The sequence below is a fragment of the Corapipo altera genome, unplaced genomic scaffold (assembly GCF_003945725.1).
Source record: "Corapipo altera isolate COAL_440 unplaced genomic scaffold, ASM394572v1 78, whole genome shotgun sequence".
Taxonomy (NCBI): Eukaryota; Metazoa; Chordata; class Aves; order Passeriformes; family Pipridae; genus Corapipo; species Corapipo altera.
In genome coordinates, this window is record NW_020884904.1 from 3584445 (window position 1) to 3611292 (window position 26848).

At 41.6% G+C, this 26848-nt stretch overlaps 1 protein-coding gene across 9 annotated transcripts in view; it reads left to right on the forward strand.

The window, feature by feature from the left end:
• ST5 (suppression of tumorigenicity 5) overlaps positions 1 to 26848 on the forward strand; it is a 172313-nt gene that overhangs the window by 112914 nt on the left and 32551 nt on the right. For 8 of the 9 annotated variants that reach the window (XM_027651048.1, XM_027651049.1, XM_027651053.1 and 5 more), the window contains 7 exons: positions 7158 to 7306; positions 10046 to 10261; positions 13132 to 13228; positions 14150 to 14194; positions 16478 to 16662; positions 17299 to 17408; positions 19586 to 19655. In XM_027651048.1, the coding sequence (XP_027506849.1) occupies positions 7158 to 7306; positions 10046 to 10261; positions 13132 to 13228; positions 14150 to 14194; positions 16478 to 16662; positions 17299 to 17408; positions 19586 to 19655 (872 nt within the window). The remainder of the gene's footprint in view (positions 1 to 7157; positions 7307 to 10045; positions 10262 to 13131; positions 13229 to 14149; positions 14195 to 16477; positions 16663 to 17298; positions 17409 to 19585; positions 19656 to 26848) is intronic. The other variant, XM_027651045.1, reaches the window with a different exon arrangement.

Here is a 26848-nt window from a genome sequence, read left to right on the forward strand (position 1 = left end):
AGTTTGGGAGAATCAACTTCTTGTTTACTTCTGCACTAAAACAGGACAACTAGTTCTGGGTTTGCATGGGCCTTATTCACAGTCAGAGAGTTGAGAGAAAAATAAATTATTATAAAACATCAAACCTGTCAGGTTGGTAGTAGGCCTAGAAATGTTTGGGGGGTTTTTGTTTGCTTGCTTGGTTGGTTTTTTGGTTTGGTTTGGTTTTGAGTAAAATCACATTTTCATCATAAAATCCTGTAATCTTCTGTACAGGTTTCAGGTACTCATAAAGCAGAACATCCTTCTTTTGGTGTAGCCATTTCTCCTTGAAATTACTGAGGGTCAGGTTGTTGTTGTACATGGGCAAATACAGTCTCTTCAGAGAACAGAGGAGTCTGGATCTCTGAGTGATTTCCCGTGTGTCAGAACTCATAAGACAGAGAGCATGTCTCAAATCAGCATTATTAAGTGGAGTGTCAGGCAGCCTAACCCAGGTGGGTACCTGAGCAGTTAAAATTGGCAGGTGTGGACCTACAAGCAAGGTCCTGAGTGTGAAGGGAATACCAGTGGTTTAACCTTCCCTATGGAGTCCAGAACAGCATGTCACTCCCTTTATCTCTTGTGGTAAGGCACCTTGTCTCTCCTAAACCACTTAGTTGTTTTGAATTCTTGTGTAAATTTGGCATAGTGCATGTCATGTAACAAAATGGGATGATTTAGGTGTTTTACTGAATCCTTCACTCTGTGTGAGAAGAGCTGCAGAAATGATGACTGAGATCCAGCTGGAAGATGTTCCAGCTTGACAATGCTTTCAAATTAGAATATTTGCAAAGTTCTTCCAGTAAATGTGGGAAAAGGTTAGAAAGATAGCAGGTTGTTCTTTCAAGTGAAATCCCACCTTCACACGCCACATTATTGCCTCTCATGCTTTTGTAGCACATTATAGTCTGTCATTATCATCTCACATCGAAGTGATTGTACAAATCAAGGAGAAACTGAAATTGCTGGGCTGCTGTGAAGCTGAAGCAAACTTGGTGAGATTGCAACTACGCCAGCAGTGCTGTTCTTCTCTGAAAATATTTTGGGTTTTCAGCCAGACCCATTCCAGCAGGTCTCTGGACAGCTGTTAGTCAAAGACAGAGCTAGGATTGATGCAAACTGATGGTACAGGCGGTGATCATGGAATTGTATGTTCCTGTCTTCTTCTGCACTCACAGTCTGCCTGTCACAGTCGAAAAAGCACGTAAGATTTTGGAAAGTGTAATAGTGGCAAATTTAATTATAGACACTGCAGGCTAATAGCAGCCAGAGCACATTAAATCAAACAGTATCCATAGGGGCCTGTCAAAGAAAAGCCAAATACTTTAGCTGATCCTGTTGACAATCAGCCTGCTGCTCTGTTGTTACATTGGGATACATGGATTCCAGTTATTTTTAATAATCATCTCATGCTCTATTTAGATCTCAGTTTTTCTCTGTGGAGTCTGTCTCATCGCTATACCATCCGCTGCAGCGTCTTGTGAGAGTCTCTGTCAGCTGTACTGCCTGGTTTTCTAGTTGACAGTTTCTGTTGGCTTTATTGCATGGTTTTCTAGTCAGTGCTGCAGGCTAGTAAAACAGAGAAAAATAACCATGAGACTGCTCTGCCAAATCCTACTTTAAATTCAGAGACTGTTGAAGTCAGCAGGGTTAGACCTCTGAAGTGCAGGCAGTTTAGGCATGCTGATGCTGTACTGTGCTAACAGTTGCTCATCAGATGTTTTTGTGCACATGACTTTGGACTGAGTGGTAAATGGGTGAATTATGAGGGTGAAATTTCTTATTAATTTATCAGCCATGCTAATTCTTTTCCTCTATGCTTCATTATGATTAAGAGCTCTAAGCTCTTGCAGTTCCTGCAGAGATAGCCAGGAGCTGGAAGTATCTGCAGTGTTTCTTCTGTTATTGCAAGGCAAAGCAGAACTGGAGAAGTTCAGAAAGCACAGGCTGTTGCCTAAAAAATCCATGGATCTGGACTCAAAAGGTCAACTGCGTTTTAGACTTGTCACTCTGCATGTTACAGATGCTCTACTACTTTTCTGAGATCATGGTACTGAGCTGATGTACTGGGTGATAGGACTATAAGCTGGTAATGGCTTGTAACTTAGTACTATTCAGCAATAGCTTTTCAAAGCAGCTATAATGTGTTTTAGCTGTACTTTGATATTGAAATGGTTCCTCTTTCTGCAGATTCCTGAGGTAAATTCCTCAGCTGAGGTGCACAGTTGCAGCTTCCCTGGTGTTGAAAGAGCTTATCTATGTACAAAAGAGCTAAGCTCAGATACTTTATGAGAGCGTAGAGATTTTGTGGTTTTCATACATTTGATCTGAACATTCTCATAAACATCCCAGTGTCTCAGTTTTCCTCCAGCATTGGTGGTGCAAATCTATGTTTGTGTAATTTTATGACTAAAATGAATGATCAATGCACACACATTGCAATGGGCCCATGTGGATTCTCACCACTGGGCAGTTCCTTGGACTTAGTGCCCAGAGATGCCAGAGGGCTGTAAGTCTGCACAGTGCTGTGCTGTTCCTTCACGCAGTGCTTGAACTCAGAGGTTCGCTCCCATTCCTTCCTCTTCAATGACAGCAAAAGCAGAATTCCCCAACCACCCTTCTCTCTGCTTGCTTCCTCCTTGCCCAGTGGTATTTTATCTTCTGCAAGGGTTTGTGTGGACCAAATGAGTTAGGCTTTATGCACAACTGACCAGAGATCATGGGCAGAGGGCAGAAAAGGTAGTTAGAGGATCTGTAGGTGCCATCCAGAGGGATTATGTGTGGAAAGGAGTTGATGTGACATCTTGTGTCTGTTGTTACAGAAACAATGTAGAAGATTGCCCCAAGCATCAGAGGTTCTTACAGACTGCTCACTTGGGTGTTTCTGCTTGTCTGTTATTCAGTCCTGATTCTGCTTATCTGGGCCTCTTTTCCTATCCATTTATTGCCACTATTTCCAGTCCCTTGCCTAGGGAGCAGTATGTGCTGCTTTTTCCCAATTCTCTCCTTGGATGTCAGCTGAAGCTTTCATCTCCCACTCTATTATAATATTAAATACATTAATTGCCCTATATTTTCTGCACATGCTCTGTTATGCAGGAAATCCACATTTTGTCACCTGTAAGGTGATAACTCTAACTCAGCTGTGCAACTCAGGGGCCAGGGCTTTCTATGTAGCCAAGAGGAAAGGTGGTAGGCTCTTAGCTTGGGCACTCAGCATCACCCTCTGGATTCAGTATCTCCTCTGTGAACACTGGCTCCTGATTTAGGCACCCAAGTTAACACAAGTTGATGAGCACTTTCCCTTACTGTATACCTGCTGTTTGCTGCTTCTTGCTTCCTGGCAGTGCAAAAGGCTGAAGTTATAAATCAGCCCTTGGTGAATCACTTAATTCCTCTGATAATTGTTTCTCTCATCTAGAAAGAAATGATGCATTTCCCTGCTTTCTGCCATTTATAGAGAAGCATCTGCCTGCTGCTTTTTTTTCCCCTCCTCAGCTTTACTTTTCACTCCTTTCTCAGCGTGAGAGAGGCTTGCTGAGTCTGCCTCTGCTTCCCATTTGCCACGTCTGGAGGCTGAGCAGAGGAACATTGTGTGCTGCCTCAGGATTCAGTGGGGCTGACGAGTGAGGAACTGCAACCCCTGGAGGAAACTCATTGATGCTTAAGCTCAAGGCAGTGCATTCCTCAGGACTTTTAAAAATATCACTGGTTGTTTTCTCTCTTTTTTTTTTTATTATTTTATTTTTCTTTCTTTTCTTTCCACGGTGGACCACTCATTAAATTGTCTGTGAGATCTTCTGAAGATAAATGTCGTGTAGATAAATGCCCTGTGTTAACTCAGCATTTTGGTACGTAGAATTCAAGAGAATGGGAAACTTGAAAAAAATGCTTATAAAGGGAACTGATCTTGGGAGTGTAGGGATGGTGATTAGAGACAGTATTTGCCAAAGACTAACTGTTAGTGACCATATGCATTCTGGGGATCTGATTCAGCTTTCTTTGAAGTCAGTGATTATCTGCTGTTGTCATGTGTGGCTGTAGGATCAGCCTTATAAGAATAGCCTGGCCTCTATACTGCATAATGTTTCTCCTTTTGTCTTCTGATGGAGACATCCATATGGCAGGAACAAAGACATTTCCTTGCTCTTTCATTGTAAATATGTTTTTCTTTTGCAGCAAGTCCAAATGAATGCCAAAGCACTGCAGCTTGCAAACATTCCCTGCCTGGGTTTTGGGACTAGAGAAGTGGTTGTGCTGAGGAGAAATGCAGAGATCAAAGCAGAAGACACAGACAAATAAACTGTCTCTTCTAGTTCACTGCTTGAACCAAATATTTCATTCAAATGTCAAATCAGCAAAACCAGGTTGTGATTGTGTTGTTTCATCATCAGAGATTTAGTGTGGAAGGAGTTTATTTCTTAAAAAAAAAAAAAAAGGCAAAAAATAACGGTGAGATGTATTTGGTCTCAAGGCTTTATTTCAATGTGAAAAAAATCCACAAACACCCTGAAATAGTTTGGTTTTTAAGCAAATGAGAAAAAGAATGGAAACAAGACTTCTTGAACAGCAAACCAGTTGCTGAAGAAGCTCTCACAGCTCTAGGGGAAAGGGTTAAAATCCCTGTGGTGTCTCCTCTGACCTTCACATTACACTGAAGAGGAATTTGGCCCAAGCTTTCTCTTGGTAGAGAATCTGACTCAGAAAAGCAGCCTCTGCTCATGGTGCATTGCTCCTCCCTCTTCTCTCATCCAAGACTTCTCTGGGCCCATTTCTATACTTAGTATTTCAGGTCAACATTAGTTATGTTGAGTTTAACTGGGTTCAAGCAATTCTGTTTTACATTGTGTCTTGGAAAGAGAATCCCCCTAGAATTTACAAATGCTTTACCTTGTAAAAAAGTTTTCTTTTCACTGATGGGCTTGTTTCTTCTCAGAAGTTTGGATACTCTGCAGATGAATTCAATAACATTTGTTTTCACAGGGAAGTGCACATTTGAGCACTGTCTCATGTAGCTGGGTATTTTGAAATCTGTTAATCCATTCCAAAATTCTTGCTTGACCTATACGTGACTTGGGCTTACAAGAAATTTTATTATGGTAGTACAACCCAATTAGCTGTGAGTAAGTAACAGTATTTTGCAAATTTGACTATTTATCATTGTTATGATTATCATATCTAGAGCTGTAGAGTTTACAAATTACAGAATTAGTGTGCAATATCTATTTTTCTTCCCATAGAAAGAATCATTCAATTCCATAGCCACCCCAGGACATTTGTAGCTTTACACTTTTTTTTAGGAATACTTGTTGGTTAGGATCTATTCTGTTCATTGCAATTATCAAAAGGTCTTCCTTCATGTAACCCGAGCACCTGAAGGTGTTCTTTCCAAGTGGCACATGGATTGGCTACAATGATAGTGCAGCCTCTGGAATCAGATTCCCTCTGGATGAAATAATAAGCTGTGATTGCCGCTTCAGACATTCTTCAAGAGCAGGAGCGATTCAGCCTTCTAATTAAAACAAAGCTAAAACATTCATTCTTGTGCTTATATTTGACTACAAATCTTATTATGATGCATTACTGAAGCAAAACTGTATTTTTATTTCTATTGTGATATGTGAATTTGTTCAGCAAAAGTTCCTGCAGTGATAATTGATGAATCAAGCAGTCTCATGTTTCCAGGCTCAACAATTAAGCAGAAAGCACAAACTGCTTTTGTTTTCTTTTGTAAAATAAAGAAATATAATATTCTGTCTAGAACAAAAATAGCTGGTAGTCACATGGACTGAGTGTTAACCCAGGCCTTGCTCTCACTGAAAACACCTATGACTCAGCTGTCAGCCCTTTAAATGCTGTGAAAATTTTCTGTAACAGTGGGAATAATAAACCATGCTACAGCTTTGTCCTCAATTCTTAATTGACATAGTATGCAGTAAAATCTGAATTTCTCATATTAAATAGCTTGTATTGTAATATAGATTGTATTAAAAACATGGGGTTTAGAGTAATCTATAGATATAAAACTAAAAGCAATTAGGTTTAGAAGCTTTGAACTTCCTGCATGTTTCAAGTTTCTGTAAATTCAAGCCTTGAATTTGAGTAGATCACTCTTTTTGGAGATGATTTTCTGTTTAGGATACTTGGAAAACTGGAAGGACCCTTTATTTGATAAACCTGAAATTTTAAATCAGTTGCTGATTACCAACTGTTTGAAAAAATGGATACAAAATGTTAATTTCATTGATGGCACTCATTCGTCTTCATGCTACTGAGTTCAGTGAGAGGTTTGCTAAGTTCAGGAGTTATGAGAAGATGGTGGATATTGGATCTCAAATCTGGACTGTAAATGTTGGTTCTGATTTTCAAATGCTAAAAATTCAAAGATTGCTGTCTGCTTTTTGATGTATTTTTCATTTATGTTCTATGTAGTCATTAACTGTTCAAGCCTCTATCCATTACTAGCAGGATGAGTTTCCTTCCGGGATATTGGAATTTTATGTAACTTGAAACGAATAGCTGCCTAACTGGAAGACATAATATGTTTTAAAAACCACTTTGAGGATGCAGTATGGTTGGGACAGAAATTCTTCCCCTTTTGTGTTTTCAATCTTCTCTCTTGGCACTGCTGAGCCAAAATGTTTATTCTTTCTTTGCCTTCTCTCAGGAGAAGAGCAAAATGAAGGTAGCATCAAATAAGAGCTGTCTTATTGTTTGTAAGGGTGGTATGTTGAGAACGATTATTTATTGGTCTTCATTTCACCCTGTGAGTGGTTGTTACAGATTTATAAAATCTATTGATATACTTTAAAGTCATTAAGTGCCTTAGCTTTTATATTTCAATAAATTTTCCACAGCTGCGGATGCTCAGAACCACGTCTTGTGAAATCTTTGTATTTTATTTAAAAAAAAAGGCAGTAAAAAAAATCCAAAGAAACTTGTCAACCGCATAGCCAAGTTCTCTTCCAAATACTTCCAGCTGCAGCTAGAGGGATGAGTCATGCTGAAAGCTGAGGAGCTTTTTCTAAAAGCCTTTCACTCGGTTCACATGATTTTATTTTTTTTTTATTTTTTTTTCTAATTTTACATTCCTGTCTGTTTTTCTTTCCTTAAAAAAAACCAACCCAAATGTGAAGGCGAGTCACCCAAGGAAAACCCGTACGAGGATGTGGAGCTGAAAGGCCGTCACGCGGGCCGAAAATCCCATCAGCTCTCTGAGAATTCCCTAGATTCTTTGCACAGGATGTGGACGCCGCAGAACAGGAAATACACATCACCTCCCCAGGTAACAGCCTGTCTTTCTGTGCTTGAAGCTCATTTAAAGCTTTTGCAAGGAAATCACTTGTGGCATAGGAGGAAGAGCAGCCGTACTGGATGGTAAAGGGTATCTGGAAAGAGTGTGACCGAACGCACCAGTTGGTGCTGGGAATGCTCTTGGCAGCTATAGCTCAGCCTCCCAGGGCTGCAGGAGCTGATGGCTCTTTGTGCTGGCTGCAGCCTCAGGATTTCAATGAGAATCCTTCCACCGGTTGTTTGTGAGTTAAATCTGGACCTAAGTTATTTGTATGGCTGCACCTCTTAGTGAACTGCCTCCACATTTGCTGCTGTGATTTTAAGCAGGGGCAGGAGGGGAAAAGTCAGCTGCTAATTTTGCCCGTGTGTTGTTATGTGAGGCCTCTTGTGACTTTGCTCTTGTGAAGTACGTAGTGTGGCATGTTTTACTGTAAAATGGAGAATGCCAAGTATGTCCCCCCAGTAAATAAACAAATAATAAAATAATCAGAAAAACCTGAGTGTCTGCATTTAACGAGGCTGTATAAGTTGTGTTTACAGCAAAAGATGAAAGATGAGGAACTCTGCAGACTTTCTATTTTGTGGTGAATTTTCCAAAGCAAGTCTGTTTTTTGTGAACACTATGAAATGCCGGGTTGCTTTGTCGTTATGGGATCATTGTGTTCATAAGAAAAAATATGATTCTCATCATATACTTAATTTTGAGATTCAAAACTCCACTTAAAGGAACTTCACTGTGCACTAAATCAACAGAAAATTTGCAGTTGAACAAAACGTCACAACAATTTACATTTTGTCTTATAAGGAGACCTAAACCAAAACTGAATACATTTTCTTTTACTTATTTTGTGTGCATGGGAGCATCACAGTCCAAGAGACAAAAGAAGTACCACCAGGATTCTTAGTGTGCATCGTAGCACATCTCTTATAAAACAGCAGTGTTTTCAGCAAAACTACTGGAAAAGGAACAAGTGGAAGGTAGTAATTAGGCAGAATAAGGAGAAACAGAAACTGCAGTCACAAAGATAACCTTGTAGTGAGAGACTTATGCTGCATAACAATTATTTCTGACTGTGTGCATATTAACAGGAACTGTGTAGCATCTAGAGGATCTAGGAGGGTGTAGGGTAGGAACCCTATAGGACCATAGTAAGATACTTTCCAATGTTCCCTGTTTAAGGGTGACCGAAGAATATACAGATTCAAACAGCTTCTGTAAAGTTGTTCAGTAAATAAGTACTCTCTGGTATCTTTGCAACAGGGCTGTTCTTATTCTGGCAGCTTGTTTCTGAAATGCTACCTGGAGTTCCCTGCCAGGAGTCAGTCCTGCCATAACTGCACTGTCATTGTGCTGATATTTAAAGTGAAGAGGCACTAAGAGTGGGTCAGCTATGGGCCTGGGTAATTCTCCAATGACCAGATATAGAAAAGTCTGAATTTCCTGAAGAATGGTAGATTTGGCAACGATTTATCACCCAGTTTTTCCATCATAACAACAGAGCTGGCTTAGTAACATGACTTTTCAGTCATGGATGATGATAAACAAGAGGAAGGAGATCAGAAGGTCATCAGGCTTCCAATAATCACCTCTAAAAAAATTCCTTTCATTAAAGTATAGACTGCTGTAGATTTTCCTGGTGTGATAATCTGTGGTAAGCAGGGACCTCAGAAACACTGATTTTGAATCCCACTGTGTCTTTTCCTTTCCCATTTTTTATTTTCAGTTTTTGAAGTCATCACATGTAAAAGGAATGTTTTATGATGACATTGTATTTGTGATGCAAAACACACCCACACAGAAACACCTGTGCTTAATCCCAGATTGCATGGCACTGTAATCAGTAAGCCCTCCAAGTAGAAAAAAATGGGACATTTATTACTTCAGGTCTATAACTTGCAATACTGCTGATATAATATTAGCAAATGCCAATTGACAGACATTTGACATAATAGTACTTTTTCCTGGATGTGCTGGTTAAGCTTCTTTACAGTGTTTGTGTTTGGGAGGAGAAGGCAGGGACCCAGCTTTGCCAGCCTGCTGGTTAACCTTCCTGAGAGCTGGGCAGAGCTGTTTGAAGGACTGCTTCAAAAGAGACCTAGTTTTTTAAAGATAGATGTTACTTGGTGCTTAATCCTGTCCGTGAAATTTTCTCCTCCCCCTCCAATGATAACAGTTTTGTGTTTCAAAGGGAATTCTTTGGGAATGCGGGACAAAGCTATAACAGCACCTCTGCACATTGGCAGATATTAAAATACATCAAGCTTGATTTTTTTTTTTACTTTGTTTTTCCTAGGATAAAATAGCATGAATTTGCTATTTTTTATTGCTATTACGTTGAATTAATATTACACTGAATTGGATAAATGCTCTTGATCTTCACTCCTGCAAGTGAAAGAGATGGGCCAGGCCCACTGGGTCAGTGTTCTGATGTCAGCCAAGCCTATAAGTCAGATTTTTAAGGCTCATAGAGTTGATGTGATGTGGGTGCAGGGAAATGCACCAGAACCAAAGGTACTGCTGTTTTCTTTGAACTTTAAAGTCTTAGATATTGACCTCTGACCCTTCATTAGGGGTTAAGATCACTAAAACCTTCTCTTCACACATGTCCCGCAGAGCTGTGGCTCACCTGGCAGGATGTCCTTGTGTAGCCACCACTCACTCACAGACTGCTGCCTCTTCTCTCAGTGTTGCTGAGGAGAGGAAGAGCTCAAGCTGTTCTTGTTCCTGCAGCTGCCCTCGAAGCCCAGCAGCCAGTCTATGCGCGTTGGGAACTGGTCAGAAAGGAAGAGCCACCGCTTACCACGGCTGCCCAAGCGGCACAGCCACGATGACATGCTGCTGCTGGCTCAGCTTGGCATCCCCTCCTCCCCTTCCAGCCTCAATGAGGACAGCCTGAGCACGGCAAGCGAGCTGCTGTCTACACGGCGAGCCAGGAGGATCCCAAAGGTATTGGCAGCGTGATCAGGCTAATGCTGAGGACAGACCACCTGTCTTCAAGAGCTCACAAAGTTCTACCCAGCCTTTAGCCATCACTGAAAGCTCTTTTAGTATCCTAAAGGAACATTTAGATCAAAACAGAAACAGTAATTCTCAGGAGCCCAGCCGTACTCCTTTGAGTTGATTTTAAGGCAATTCTGCTTTCCACACTCTTGTTTAAGCTCTGTGGATCAAAGCATTGTTGTGGACATAGCTTTATGATTTTGAATGGGTGATGGCCAAGAAGTTATTATTTATAACATGCAGCAGCATCTGAAGTGGTATTTCCTCATCATTTGTTTCCTGGTCTCAGGAAAATAATGATTATTGGCCTAATATGTTTCCCTTCATTTACTCATAACCTACCCAATCCTGATAACCATGTTGTCTTTGTGGATTTGAAGTAAAACTTAATTTTTTGTTTTTCAAGGAGTTTTCCAACTCAAAATAGAATGTGAAAAAAAAACCTCCAAGTCACAAGATGACAACCAAAAAAAATCAACAAACCTTTTCTTGTACAATAGCAACAGAGAGGGGGAAAACTGCTAATATGCTTAATTTTGGCTTGTGAACAAAGTTGATTTTTACTCTGTATACAACTCTTTCCTGTTCTTATTAGAAAGAATATTTTAAAGCACATGGCTATAAATACTGTGAGTAGAAGAACATTTTTATGTTTCTGTCAATTAGTCAGAAATTCTGTTTAAGGAGGAAATTACATCTTTAATATTAACTATATTTTTACTTTCTTGGAATTTATTGTTTTACTGCACAAATGAACATAGATCTGTGGAGGACGTTACATTGTAACTTACAGAGTTACTTGTTTTTGAGTAAAACTTTGACAGTTTGGCTGTTGGTTTTGTACCCAGTTTTTTTTTAATTGATGAGACAGGTATTCTCCTTATGTGAAATTATGTTTTCAGCATATGAATGTTCATAGTTTTATCATAAATCTTGTGACAATTTCTATTGTTTTATTGCTGTAACTCCAAGAATCTCATGTTGCTGGAGAATATCAGGTTTTTTTACTGAGAAAATATTAGTTATTAGAGGGAAAAATTCAAACCTGAGAAACTCCTGTTCTGTACCACCCCCAGTGATGCTTCATGAAGCAATACCCAAGTCCTTTAAACATCTGGGCCTTCCTCAGGACAGTGCAGGCATTTACCCATGATGAAGTAGCTGAAGCAGATGAAGTGCCAAGCAGCACAGCCAAGGGGAGTGAAAAATCCCAGCAAGGTCCCCCACTCCTGGTTCATGTGTAGTGGTTTCCTGCAGGAGTTTCTGGGCTGGTGCACATGCAGGAGCTGGGCAAGGTTTTTTATCCTGCTAGCTCTCCCACAGGATTCCCAGTGGGAAGAGCCAGGCATGTGACTGCGAGCAGAGAATCACAGAATCAACTGGGTTAGAAAAGACCTCCAAGATCAAGTCCAACCCTTGATCCAACACTGCTGTGGTTACTAGACCATGGCACTAAGTGCCACATCCAGTCTCATCTTAAAAACCTCCAGGGACGGTGAATCAAGTTCAGCAGAGCTTTGCTGGTGGGTTGCACGTGGTTCAGTCAGCACCTAGAGGCAAAATCCCTAATACTGATTCAAGTGGGAGAACAAGTGAGGATTTTAACACTTCAGAATGTTCTGGGCTGGATCCTCTTCTTCTGTTGGAGGGGTTGCATGAGGTTTTGTTCCAGTCTGTGCTCTGTTACTGGCCTTCTGCTCTGTCTATGGCAAATTAGTTTATCTCTCACTGAGTTTCTCTCTCTCTGCAAGCTGAGGTGAAACAGTTTTTGCAAAATGTATTATAGTGCTATGACTAAAACTACTATGGAATAAAATATATTATTCCTGACTCATAAGACATTATGAAGATGTCATATTATGACGTATTTATGACTCTCCAGAAACCATAATAGTCTGTTTAATTATGAATTCTTAGTAATCTCAACCTCTTATCGAAGGCACTGAACACAAGTTATCTCATTAATATTTTCCATCATCTCAGATTTTTTTTGGCAGACAGTTATTTTCTGCATTAGCCCTCCTGAGGGAAGTCACAGTGATTACTAGGACTTAAAATTCTGGCTAGTGATGGATAAAGCCAGCTAAAGACAGCACTAGTAGCTAACTTCAAAATACTTTTGTAGATAAGGATAAGATTGGAGACAGTATGTACAGCACCTCTGAAGTGAGGTAAGTTACAGGGTAAACTGGAAAGGGGAAGAAGTCCATATGGGCCAGACCCTCAGCTGATACCATGTATCTTCAAAGCAGCTGATTCACTCTGTACCTGAAAAAGCTTAAAAAAGTTAGACCCAACTCCTTGTGCTTATTTGAACACATGAAAATCTCAGTTCAGAGAGGTGCTGGTACACCTTACTCTTGTATTCAAAATCTGAATATGATTTTCAGGTCCATGAGAGTTTGGCAAAGTTGGATAAGGCTAATGGATTACTATTATTTAGAAGATGCAAGTGAAGAGAGAAATAATAGCTTAGAGGAATGAGGTGGTAGAGGATGACAGCTACCTTTGGCTACCTCAGGCTCATTGCTGTTATTGCAAATGTCTATGGCATTTTTGAAAATGGTATTTAGATTTCTGAGTTATTTAATTGTTTTTAAAAATATCCCCATAGGTAAAGAAGTAAGGTTGAAAATAACTTATTCATACAAACGGGATTCAAAATAAGAGAAATAAAAGTGCCCTTTGAAGTAGTAAAGGCTTTGGGGGTTCAGCTGGCATATCATCCATGGTTAAATTGTTTGGATAGCTTAATTAAAAGTCTCCTGGCAGAAAAGTGTTTAGTCTTACTGAGTCCTCATTTTCTTATTTTGCAGCTTGTCCAAAGAATCAATTCAATCTACAGTGCAAAAAGAGGAAAAAAACGACTGAAGAAACTTTCTATGTCCAATATTGAGACAGCATCCCTACGAGGTATGATACAAGTGTTATGGTTCAGTGAATCCATTGGAATGTTTCTGGATTAACAGATTCTCTTCTTTTCTCCACATCTCTCCTGGACTCTACTTTGTTTAGAACTTTCTTCCATGAACAGCAATAACTTTCTCTCTGCTAGAGGAGAAAATGAGGATGAGCTAAAAATAAACAAGATTCTCAGTATTATCTCTCCTATTAATTCCATGATCAGCTAGACTTATCAAGCTTCTTTAGTTCACTTTTCAAGTCACTTGCATCTGTAAGTTTTGTCCAAAATTCACAGTTTTGACCTTGTAATTCTTTCATGCTTCTTCCTGGCACTCACACTGTGCTTCAGACTGCTTCTGGAAAAACAGGGGCCAAAAAGAAATTCAGGCCATGTTTGTAGTAAGAGTACAATAGAGCTTTAATACAAGTACCCCTCAGAAATACATCTTGTCATATGGCTGCTTTTGCCTGTTAACTCTAACTCGGTTTGTTGAGTTCTGGTGGTTGAAGATGTTGCCCAGACAGCCAAAGCTCATAAGGCTTACTTTGGCTTGTCAAGTGCTCCATAACTTACTTTTTTCCAAAAAAATTAAAGTTTGAAAACAGTAGTGAAAGGGTTAAGATCCATTTTCTAAATGGAGTATTCACTTTTGCAGCTGAGCATAGGTGGGGGTTCAGTGCAAACAGTTACTGTAAGGGAGAATGAATTTTGCACTTTCATCAAAATGAAGCTCTTATTCTCAAGCAAAATTGGAATTGAATCCAAGGAAAACACCATCTAAGGAGTCGTTCAAACTGTTTATTTCAAGATATTTTAAGCCTGAGGAGAAGTGCATGTGTGGATCACAAGGCTCAGAGATGTTTCACCACAGTAAACTGAGTTTGTTTGCTTTGGTTTTGCATTAACTGATCCCTCTATGTCCTCTGCAGATGAGAACAGCGAGAGTGAGAGTGACTCAGATGACAGGTTTAAAGGTAAGGGATCAGCCTTCAATAACTTCTAGTCAGACCCTGTCGTAGACCTTACCAATGTACATCCTTCTGACACTGCATGTTGTTTCTGCCCATGGTCTATATTTTCTTTCCTGAGCTATGCTAACTCCATTACTGCAGAACTCACAAAAGTTCCAACACAGGAGCATGAACGTGGAAAGCAAGTTACAAAATGAGCTGTGAGGATCTAGCAAGGATTTGGCAACTGTGTCATATGATGAAAAACAGGGCCTTTGATAGGTTTGCTTTGTTAGCCACTTCACAGATGCTGATCTATTCCAGACTGACTACTGGGTGCAGACTTAGAGGGATGAGATTGGATAAAGATGCTTTCTTCTTATTCATATGCTGCTTTTAGTGTTTGCTGCAAGCTGCTGTTGGAGGCAGGAATTTGGGTATGATCCAGCATAGTGGTTCTTACACTCTTTTATAACTCTGCAGTCTCCAAATTGCAGAAATTCCTTTATCAGTGCACAGCACCTGCACAAACTCTGCCTGAACCAGGCCAGTAAATTAGTCCTTCCTTTTCTAGAGTTCTGATACAGAAAGAGACCTATAAAAAGGTTGAAGGCAGCAACAACAGATTTTATTATTAAAAACCCATAACGCTGTGTGTAAATGAGAGGGGGGGAAAACCCCCAAGAGTGTGGATCTATTGTTATAAGATAAGGGGCAAGCATCCGTGTTTATCCACTGCAGATGTCACCTGCTTACTGTTCATGCAGCAAAACTTTCTGGAAAATGTTGTCTTAGGGAAACAGGTTTGTTCCAGATAAGTGATGGTAAGAACACCCAAAACAGGCTGTATGCAACATTTTGGGGTTTTGTGGAAAAAGATTCATTGCTCCTTTGTCTACCTGTACTAGCCCAAAAGCACTTCCAGTTCTGTTTCTCTTTGTGTCAAAAAATATAGGGGTTGCTTGTTCTCATAACCCATGGAGAAAGATAGGCAGGGCTTGGCCTCTCTTGTGTTATTGGGAGGATATTCTGATTTCACTGGAAACAGGGAGGCTTTCCCCCCATTGTTGTGGAACAGAGGATCTTCATTCTGGTATCTCACTAACCAACTGTTCCTGAGTGATCTTATATTTACATTGATGCTCTCAGGGCATCCTCAGCCAAAGACACAGTTGTCATGTGTAGTGTGACAGGATTCACTGGGTCCCCATCTGGTGGGGTGGGCTCTTTGGTTTCACCTCTTGCAGATGTGAAGTGCTGGCTAGCAGAGTGGGGCTATCTCAGGGCAGGACCAGTCAGGTTATTCCTTGGGATTTATCTTCCCTAGTTGTGCAGTCACACCAAGAGCTTTATCAAAATAATTCTTCATTTTTGTGTTGAACCAGTTGTAGGACAGCTGGTCATCAAGAGGTTTCCCTTTCTTTCTGGCAATTAATTATGGATGTGATCAAGAGCTTATGACATCTTATTTTCCTACCATGAGGGATAGTTTGCCTTTTGCTAACTGTGGGCGAAGACAGTGATAACACAAAAACATGTGCTGCTAACAGTTTGATTGCCATTGCACAGAGATCCTGGTGTGAAGAGGTGGGGTGTAGAGCATGCAGGAAACTGGTTTTACTGAGCTGTTTTCACTTTTTGGTCTACCAGAACTGGTAATGATGTTACTGGCTAGTGCACCATAGATTTCTAGTGTCAAGTCAGTCGATGAAGGCATATCTTTGAGGTCTGGATGTGACCATCAGTCTAAGATTGCTCCTTAATTGAATTGGCACTAACAAAGCAATCCATGGGAGGCAATTGGCACATCTTTCCTTTTCTTCCTGTCCTCTTTCCCTGGATATTGTTCCATGGTTCATAGCAAAAAGCTGTGCTACATAGAGGCAGGGACAGAGCTCTTTTTCACCAATGTAAGCTAGATGCAAATCAGGCCTGAGATGTGAAACCCTCGAGGCCCCAGTGCATTTGCACACCCACATGAGGGTTTATAATCTAGTCTTATGTGTGAAGAGAAAACAGACCTTTGGCAGGGTAGCAGTTATGAACTGCAAATTATTTCAGTGACTTAGTGTTGCATCACTTGAGTACTTGGAGAGAGTTTTGATTTATGGATGCAATTAGTAAGGGAGAGTACAGAAGGTTTGCTAACTAGAAGGTTTGCTTTTGAAAGGAGAACATGCTTGGAACAATACTCTGGCAAATTGAAAGTCCTTTGTGAATGGCTGTGGCTTACACACATACATTACAGTCTTAGGTAGTGATCTACCTCTTTTTTAATTCCTTTTTTTTTTTTTATTTTTATGCCAGCTCATACCCAGCGTCTTGTGCACATCCAGTCAATGCTGAAGAGGGCTCCAAGTTATCGAACTCTGGAACTGGAGCTGATCGAATGGCAGGAACGGGAGTTATTTGAGTATTTTGTGGTAGTGTCACTGAAAAAGAAGCCCTCTAAAAACACTTACCTCCCAGAAGTGACATATCAGTTTCCCAAGGTAAAAGAAAAATTCTTACATACAGTGCATTCTAAGATCGGTAAAGTGAATAAGTGGAAAAATGAATACAAATCTAATTTTCAAATGGAGCTTTCAGTTATTCCAAAGCAATATGTTACAAAGTGAAGTGCATAGAGAAGGTAACTGAAAGCTTTCCCTGTTTTCAGATTTATCTTTTCCAAGGCTGGAGAGTTTGGCCCAATGGCAGATACTTTAAAGACTGTGTTTAAATTCAGTTTCTAAATATTTCACTTTTAACTCATTTTGACTATATTAGGATTCATTCCAAAACTCGCTGAAGTCAGTGGAAAGATTTTTTTTCTGATCTCTGGAATTTCTCTTGTGCTCTTACAGCAGAAAGGTATTTGAGTTAAGGTTGTGCTTTAAGTGGCCATTGTGTAACAAGGGAATTTCAGGCAATTAAGAAAAAAAAATTAAAAAACCCAGCAGTGATTATTGCTTTTGTACTGCCATCTATAAACCTGTCCTGGAGTCATGCCTCGCTCTGCCAAGGACAAATAAAGAACAATCTGATGTGCCCTTGCTCTCAGAGCTCATTAGTAGCCCTGCCCCCTGAGCAGTGCTGCGCAGTCAGGACTGCAGGGACTGACTGAGCCTCACTTTTCTCCCCCGCAGCTGGAAAGACCGACTAAGCAGATGCGTGAAGCAGAGGAGCGTCTCAAGGCCATCCCTCAGTTCTGCTTCCCTGATGCCAAGGACTGGCTCCCTGTCTCTGAGTACAACAGGTAACTGCCCCGGTGCTCCTCTGCCGCACGGCGCTGACGGAGAGCATCTGGAGCAGCCACAGCCTCTGCCATGCCCAATTAAGGAAGCAGCAGTTTGAGCCTTGGCCACTTTGTGATCAAGCAGCTGTATTTCATTTTTCTTTCTTTTGAAGTTCCGTGCTCTTTTTCTTGCCTGTTCTGCCTGCCTCACAGGCCTGTGTGGCTGAGGGGAAGAGGCTTGAAGGTTCCTCTGAGTGCTAAACTCAAAAGCATAAATGGAAGTATTTAAAATTAATCTAGAAAACGACAGGGCCCTGCCCACCACCTGCCCCAGTCATTTACCTCAGAGTGCTTGTTTAGCATTGCAGGACACTCTTCATTTGTCCCAAAACACTGCTGTCTGAGAACTTTTTTTGGAACTGAGCTCTGTGCCAAGAGAGGAGCCCTATCTTCCTTCCAGGGCATAGGAATGACTGTAAGAGAAGGGCAAGGGAAGGGAGAACCAGGATTGAATTTTCTTTTTCATTCAAAAGTAACCTCAAAAATGTATAATTTTTTTTCTTTTGCATTGGTATGTCAGAACCTGTTGATTCAAAAGTGCAGAAGTAACAGGATTGGCAGAGGATGTAGAATAATGGAATGGTTTGGATTGGAAGGGACGTTTAAAGGTCATCTAGTCCAACCTTTCTGCCATGACATCTGACATCTTCAACTAAATAGGCTGCTGAGAGCCCCACCCAGCTTGACCTTAAAAGTTTCTAGGTATTAGGCATCTACAACCCCTCTGGACAATCTGTTCCAGTGTTTTACCACCCTCACTGTAAAACATTTCTTCCTTTTATCTTGTCTGAATCTCCTTGCCTTTAGTTGAAGACCATAACCCCTTGTCCTATTGCTACAGGCCCTATGGGTCTGTTCCCATCTTTCTTAGAAGCCCCTTTTATTAAGCATTGAAAGGCCACAATAAGGTCTCTCCAGAGCCTTCTCCAGTGTAAACAACACCAATCTCTCAGCCTGTCCTTGTAGGTATTCCATTGCTTTGATAATTTTGTGTTCCTCCTCTGGATCTGCTCCAACAGGTCCATGTCTTTATTGCACTGAGGATTCCAGATCTGGATGCAGTACTCCAGGTGGGGTCTCCCCGTATTCTGCTAGAATATGACATGGTTTGTTAAGGTGCATGGTCTGAGTAGCACTTAAATGAAGTGAGACCTGTTCAGAGTGTGTCTAGAGGGATTTTCCATGGTGACAAGGAAGTAGCATTCACCTGCAGGAATTATTGTAGCCAAGAATATGTATGGAACTTTTTATAGGCTTCTGTATGGCACATGCAACATAATCCTGTTGTATTCTGTGTTCCTTGGCTGCATTATTCAGTACATGGAAGCACCTGCACAATGAGTTATTGAAAACTCTGACAAGGAGAAGCAGACAACTGTGTGGGTGACATTGGCATGGGAAACCCACAGCCCTGCCTGTACTTCATGTCTCCTCTTCTGCTGCTGTTCCCTTTCATGAGACCATGTTCGTGAAACAAGATATCTCTCCCATATACAGCTATAATTATATAAACCTTGGCATTCCAGCACAAAGAAGTGTTTTATATAACGCCATTTAAAAGTTGCAAAGCAGTCAGGAATGTGCCTCAGCCCAGGCACAAATTCACAGACCCATCCTTTACCTGTTCTGTAATTATAGCCTCAAACTGTTGTTTTACTGCTCTGTCACAAATGCTACTTATCCTAGACAGAGATATAAAATGAGCTGGATTTTGGAAATCTATGTTGTTTCTGGATTAGAAAATGATTTCTCTACTCTTAGAGAATATTTGGGGTTCTCCCTTAAAGAGCAAAACTCAGTCCAAAGACAGGATCTATCTAAATGTAAAGGAGTGTTTCAATACTGCCCTTAAAATCTGATTCTTGTGTTCGTTCTGCAGTACATGGGTATGCCATGTTCCTGAATTCAGCATCCATCTCTTCTGCTAATAAGACACCTAGGTTATCCTCAGCCCTGCAGATATTTTTGCTCTACTGCTGAGGGAGTTTTTCTCACAGAGTGTGTCCTAATAAAAGGCAGAGAGAGAGAAGGGCAGAAACCCTCCAGTGGGTAGAATCTCTCACTGGATAAGGCATTATCCCTTTCTAAGCTATGCTGTAGTTCTGACAGTAAGATCTGGGCAATTTGCTTTCTTCTAGTGAGACCTTCTCTTTCATGCTGACTGGAGAAGATGGGAGCCGACGGTTTGGCTATTGCAGGAGGCTGTTGGTAAGTACATCACCTTCACCTCAAAATGCAGAATTCTGTTAAACAGTATCTCCAAACTGTACTCTGAACTTTGAGGATGTCTCTTGTGGTTTAAAAAAGAAATGAGGATTTTCTCACTCTGAAATCTGGAAATGTGAGGAGCTCTCAAGTAAAGTAAGAATTTGTAATGGCTGTTTTGATCAAATAGATCCCCAGGCTTGTAGGAAATTCCTAAGAATGTGTAAGCGCTTACTTTATAAATTCTTTTTATTATGTACTTTCAAGCAAAATCAGAAATACAACAACACTGCAAACAAAGGCAAACCTGGTATTTCTAAACATCTGTGAGTAGTGTTCATCTCTTGGGCAGATGCTTACATCTCCAAAGGACTTTGCCAGCACTGCCTAACCAATCTGCAGCAGGCCTGTGATGTAGGTAAATAACCCACCCTGGTGAGTAGGAGGGCAGCAGTGGTGGACAGCACACTCCCATCACCCTTTGCTCAGGACCGTGAAACCAGAGCTGGTGCCAGCAGTGGGAAGTCTAGTTTCTGAGGCTCCTTTTCTGTCCTTGTGACCAGGGCTGGTCAATGGGTGAGGTGGGGACCTGGCTCAGCCTACCCATCACCAGAAAAGTCACTGGATAATTGATAAACTGAGAACATGGCAGTGTGTGTGTGTGTGTGTGAGGGGGAGGAAACAGCACAAAGGCTTGCAAAGTGTGTTGAGGCTGTTGAAGCACAGTACAGAGATTTTTGGTGTCCATCCTGTAGACCTGACTGGATGGCAGCAAAGCATAAAGCAGTTGGTTGTTCCTGTGCTGGCCTGTGCTCATCACCTCCTGGATAGGTTTGGAGCTGTTTTTGAGTGACTGGTGGGGAGCTATGGCTTCTGTACTGTTCATATGACAGTTACCTACACTTGCTTGGAAAACTTATATGGATATTGGATGCTGCAGGAGTCTTTGGCTTACTCTTTGTGCAAAATGAATGTCTACAGCAGCTTTATAAATAGGTCCACCGTATCTAAGAGCAAGGGACACTGGCACTTTGCCCTCCCTTCTCTTTCTGGCACAATTTCCCGTCTTTTCAGGCATGGAACACCTGCCGTCAGTAGCTTTCAGTGGCTTCTAGTTGACAGAGCAACTCACTGTCACTAGAACAGCACCTTCCATCCTGCAATGCTGCCTGTGCCTGACCCTGCTCTTACCCTGCTCTCTGTCCGTGGCAAAGATCCTTGTCATGCAAACAGCAGATGCTCTGTCTGGGAGGTATTGCTGTGTGTGGTTCCTCTATTTGTAAGAAGTTTCATTTAAACTAACATAACAGGAAACTTGTTTATCAATTCTGGGGGTGGTATTTGCCATAGGTAGTGTCACAGAGACTCACTCTGTATAACAGAATATGTCAGAGTGGGCCACAAAGAGGTTTATATGTGGGCAAGAAAGGTCACTGAAGGCTTGTGTTGCAGTAAATCAAGGGCTGGTCAGGAGGAGACTCAGGGATAAACAAGGGAAGAACCTAGAAGGTATCCTTGCTGGTGTAAATAAGCATAACAAGATGCAGGACAACAGTACAATTCAATGATTGTTTTATGAGCTGTCATATAAGAGGATAATAAGGTATATTTGGAAAAAAACAACAAAAGCTCAGAAAATTTTGCCTAGAAATATATCAGAGAATGTTTTCACTCTACCGGGTGAAGGTGGTTTAAGACTTTTATCTTTCTGAGAATATTAGCAAATTTATAATTGTGCACAGAGCTTACATTTGTGAAACAGTTGATCCTGGACCAGGCTGAGATTGAAATAATCAGCCACAATGAAAAAGATTTATACACAGGAATGTTGAACCAGTATGTCAATGACACATTAACATAGGCTTTTTTTACTCACTTAAGGCTCAGTGAAATTCACCCTACATTAAAGACAACATAAAGTAGAATACTGACTTTCGGCTGGTGCAAAAGATAGGTTAGCAAAATAGGAAATACCAGCAACAGAATTAAATCAGTAGTACACACTTTTATACAATGGTATTTTGAGGCATCATTGAATATAACTTTTATTCTCCATTGGGTATGGCAAAAATCAATCAACCAGATAGCAAGAAAAACCCCCAAAAAACCCAAACCGGAAAATAAGTACTGTCTTGCTATATCTATTTAATAATTCTAAAGCTAGTTGAAAATCAGATCTGCTGCTGCCACCCTGGGAGATCACTTAATTCAGGATTTTTAATCTGGATTCCAAAACCTGGCATATAGAATCTGACATGTTTCATCTCACTGGTACACCCTACACAGCAGAGGAAAGAAAGGAGTGATAACAGTGCCCTTCTGGGGCAAATCCTGCTATGCCTTCTGAGAGCAAAACTTGGCACGGTCTAGTGCTTGGAAAGAAAAAGGATTTTGGAAGCTGCGGAGAGAAAACATCAGCATTTCCCCTATCTGAGGAAATGGCAAAAGTAGCAGAGATCTACTGTTATTTGGATCTTGCAGCCTCTTTCTGCCCTGCTGGGAGAAACTGTGGAGTTCGGATTGTTACCTGAAGTGCCTTCTCCATAGGGCCCAATTGCGCTCACAGACTGTAACAATGAAGCATAACATGATGAAACAGCCTCACTGATGTATTCCTCAGTGCGATAGATCTGTTTGCAGACATGTGCATACTTTCTGATTTTATATATGCAAATACAGAGTTTGTACAGGCAACAAGGAGTAGGTAAATACCACAGGCACTCTTTATATGCCAGAGGCACATTTTTTCCAGTTTCCTGAGCAGTTTTTGGAAGCTTATGTCAGGGCGGCTCTGATGTCCAGGAGGCCACAGCATCTCCTTCAATTAGTCCCATTCCTGACTTTCAAGTTCTGTCAAATGCAATAACCATAATTTGGGAACTACATGCAGTTTTTAGCAGACATTATGTAAGAGAAAGGTGGGACCACACTGTGTAATACAGAACCATACAAACCCCCTAAAATTCTTATAAACTGTTCCACTTCAAGCCAAGCCAACTGCTGTGAGGCTAATTCCTCAGAAAATGTTCCCCAGCTGTCCTGGGGAAGGCTCTTGTAATACCCAGCGAGAGGTGTCTCACACCTTCTGGAGCGCTTGGCAGCCTCCTCAGCAGGCTCCATGGTTGGCTGGGCCAGCCAGCCTGATCCTGTGAGGGTGGCTGTGTCTTCTGCAGAGTCTGGTGTGCAGATTCCTTACTCTAGGAAACAATTGCGTCTTATCAGCTTGTTCTCTTTTGGCATCTTGTAATGTGAACAAACTGCTCCACTTTTTCTGTTTTGCTTTCAGATTTCAAATTCTTTCAGACCTTTTTTTTGGTTTTGGGGGGGGTGTGTGCTAAAACCCTGCCAAAACTACCCCAAGGGATACAGTGACCATTATGTTTTGTTTGTACTACAAATCCTGTACAGTATCCTCTTTAAATGTATTTATGTTGTTTCATTTTGGAACAGGATTAGGATGGAATGTAACCTATTGTACCACAGCAGACAATCTGCACTTCCATAGATAGCATGAAGTTTCCCAGTTACGTCTTGATACCTCCAAGGCAATCGTGCAACAGCTTTTCTAGTGAATGCACATCAGCAGTAAAGGTGATTTTGACACCCTTGCAGGGACTGCTTCATCTTACCCCTCTCTTCCCTCTCACATAAAATTTGCTTCTCCACTACTTTTGTAGGCGAAGACAAGCCAGCCCCAGGAGTCAGTGGAGGAGCAGATGCCTTAATGTGAAGTGTGTACCTTAAAACATGAAAACCAGCTGTTAGGTGGGACTAGCTCATGCTGCATTTGCTGGGGTCAGGAAAAGGGAGTTTGTTCTCCTGTCAGCCCCAGGAGAAGGGGAGTTGTGAAAACAACTTTTGTTGGATGCAAAATGTTTATGGGGCTGAAAAAAGCTCACTGGAAAACCTTTTCTTCTCCTTGCCTTCTTCCCTCCATCCTGCCCTCCCCCAAACACCTTTGACAGCCCTGTGCCCATTGGGTGCTCTGGCATTCACAGTTTGTTTCACAAATAACAAGAACACTTTAAGAGGAGCTTTTGGATTTAAAACACCCACAGTTTTCTCATGGTCTGAATTTGGCTTGTCCCTAACAAGGAATCAAGAGCTGCCATAGAAACTGGCTTGTGACTGACTATTCATTTTGGACTCCCAGTGGTTTTGAATTGTTCTGATTCCTGACACCATTAAAGCACATCTTTGTTTCTGGATATGCTGCCTAGCACATGTGCTTTGCAAAGGCTGCTCCTTTCAGACAGCTCAGCTGCTGCAGTGCATTTTCGATGGTCCTTTTTCACCTGGCCTTGGGGCAGCTCTTACTGCTTCCTCCTGTTTTCTGAATAATGCTCTCTGGGGAATTATTTAGAAGATCTTGGGCAAGAAATCCTGTCCCATTCTGGGGGGAAAGGAGCACAGTCCTGGAGTTTCAGGTTGATGCTGGACTCCTGCTTCTTAGAGATGGCAGGTAGGGTTGTGGTGCATCTTCCTCTTTCTTGCCGTTTGGTAGTTCTGGTTTTGCTGCTTTTTCTCTCCACACAGTTAATCTTCAGGAGATGGAAGAAGCTGGGAGAAGTGCAGGAGGCAAAATGTTGTGTTTGGGCCCTGCTGCTTTGGTTCCTCTGATGTCAACATGCTAGCATTTCCCAGTTATTTCTAGGGCTGTGAAACCAGAAGCTTTCCTGATGCTCCATGACCTCCTCAATATCTCGTAAATCCCAAATCCCTGGGTTATGTGTCTGAATGGCTGGTGGGTGTGCCCATTGCAGGGACAACCTGCCTTGCTTTGATAGCAGGCATGTGCAGTGTGCGAGAGACTCTCAGTGCTATGCCAGACTGGAATAATCTCTGGAGGCTCCTCTAAATTTCAAGCACGCAGGCAGGGAGGTGGGATTTGAAAGATTAAAATGGCAGGCTTAGTTTTTGGAGCAAAAGCCTCTTGTTTCTCCTGCCAAAGCAGGTTTTCGAGTGGGCTTCTGTCACTAAAATTCAGATTAAACTCACTATAAAAAGGATTGTGCTGAGCCACCCACGGACCAGCCTAGATGTAGATCTCGGCTTCTTCATCTCATAAGCAAGTTCTTGTCAGTTTATGTTCATCCTTTTGGGAAGCTGTCTTGTTATCAACAAAACTCATTAGCATTTTCATTCGTGAAACTGATCTAGGGCTGAAAATATCCTGGACTCCGTGAAAACAAATTGAAAACAAATCCAAACCAAAACATCATCCCTAACATCCTCTTCTTTCAGGAGGAGTGCAGTGCATCAAGGCAGAGTCACTCAGGTGCCTCTCAGCTGTGCTACTTTACCATATCACTTTCCTGAACTGGACCTGTTCTTTGTGTGCAAGAATGATCCTTGGATGGAGGACATGAGTCAAAGGCCATGTAAAGCCTTGTAGAGCACACCCTGCAACTTGAGAGAGCTCTCTTTTGGGAAGAGAGGAGGTTAAACTAGGACTGCTGGCCAGACACTGTGCCTGACTCTCCCCTACTGAGGAGACATGAGTCCAGGCAGGAGTGACATGCCCCATACAATGTTTTTTTTTATGGGACAGAAGCAAACTAAAGCACAATGAACAGGTGTTCTAGATCTATCTTTGAGGTGTAAACTAATGGCTGAGAGGGGAGGTTATGTGAAGGGTTGCCTGTGTTATAAATTTGAGAATTCCTGCCCCTCAGAATGGCTCCGCCTGAGGCTTTTGCTTGTTGCCTCTTACAGATGATGTGTATGCATCTGTGAGGCTGTGCTGTTTGCAGGAAAAAGCCTCTGAAATAATAGAAAAGGATGTCCTACATGATGAGTGCAAGGAGGGAACAATCCCAGCTCTCACAGGCATGTAGCCTTTAAGACGTTTGAAAGCAATGATATTTCATGAAGAAGAATCTTGGAGTAAGCACTAAGCAGTTATTGTTTCTGGTCTTATAGATGACCCAGGAATGTGCTGTTTTTACTGGCACTCAGTGAGACAGCTCTTGGCTGGGAGCTATCCAAGGCTCCTGGCATGGCTTCGGCATTCCTGCAGATTTGACACAATGATTTTAACCAAAATCCCACATGCTTGATATAATCACTCAGTGCCTTTAGAAAGGATTTTATACCTAATATGGACAAAAAAGGGCTCTGCTTTTTCAGAGATGTGACGTGTAGTGAGCAGGTTCGGATCCAGAAATAGACTCATCTGTATTCACTTAGCTTTGGTATTTTTTTGTGGTCTTTATTATAACAGGCAGGCACCTGCTGACTGTCCAAGTCCTGATTGCAATATTCAGATTTAAAAAGCACAGCTACCCCTCAGTTTCTCTCGACTGTCATCTCTGTGGCATGTGAATGTCAAACACACAGCAGAGAAGTTAATCACTGTATCAGCAGAGTCTAATGATGATTTAAAGAGAAAAATACACTGGACCTCTGTGTTGATACAGAGGAGATCGTCAGGCACTTTGGCTAAATGTACAAGTGGGCAGAAGCTGATGGAAACAGTGACTGAGCTCCTCTATCATGGAGTTGTTATTGATGGAGATGGTTCTGTCACTGCTGCACATCAATAATGTACAGCTGCACAAAGAGGCTGAGTGGTGCCAAGTGGTTCTCTTACAGTCACTTTTCACTTCATGCAACACAGACATAAGACACAAGGATGTAGGCAGCCTCCTCACCTATTGTCTCAGACCTCCCTTTCAGCTTTTTGCTGCTGAGGTTCTGGGGTTTGCCAGTGTTCCTGCCGCCGTTCTGTGCTGTGATGGATGTAGCTCCTGGATGAGGCAACGCCAGGACTTCTTTGCATTATGTCTTGAGATTGCATGTGACTTCATCTGAAGTCAACAAGCTGCCTTGTTGAAATAACAGCCCCCAGGAAGCTTGTGCCTGCTGATCTGGTGAAAATCAGTTGCAACTACACAACACTGGAATGCTGCATCACAGCTTGTTAAAAATACAGTGGAAAGCTGCTATGCATGGATGTCACTGCTGCCAGCACACACTGTACACAGGCAGACCAGCTCTCTGCCCTGAGGACCTGAGGACCTTGCAAGTGCTCAACATTGGCCTTCAACATTCTACTTCTTTTCCAGTAAATAAGCTGAATCCAGCTGAATCCAGCCAGTGGCTATATCCGTCTTTCACACACAGTACTGGTGGGCCTTTCCTGCAGTAGTATAGGCAGGGTAGCAGAGTCCAGTACGCTTAGGAAATACCATTTG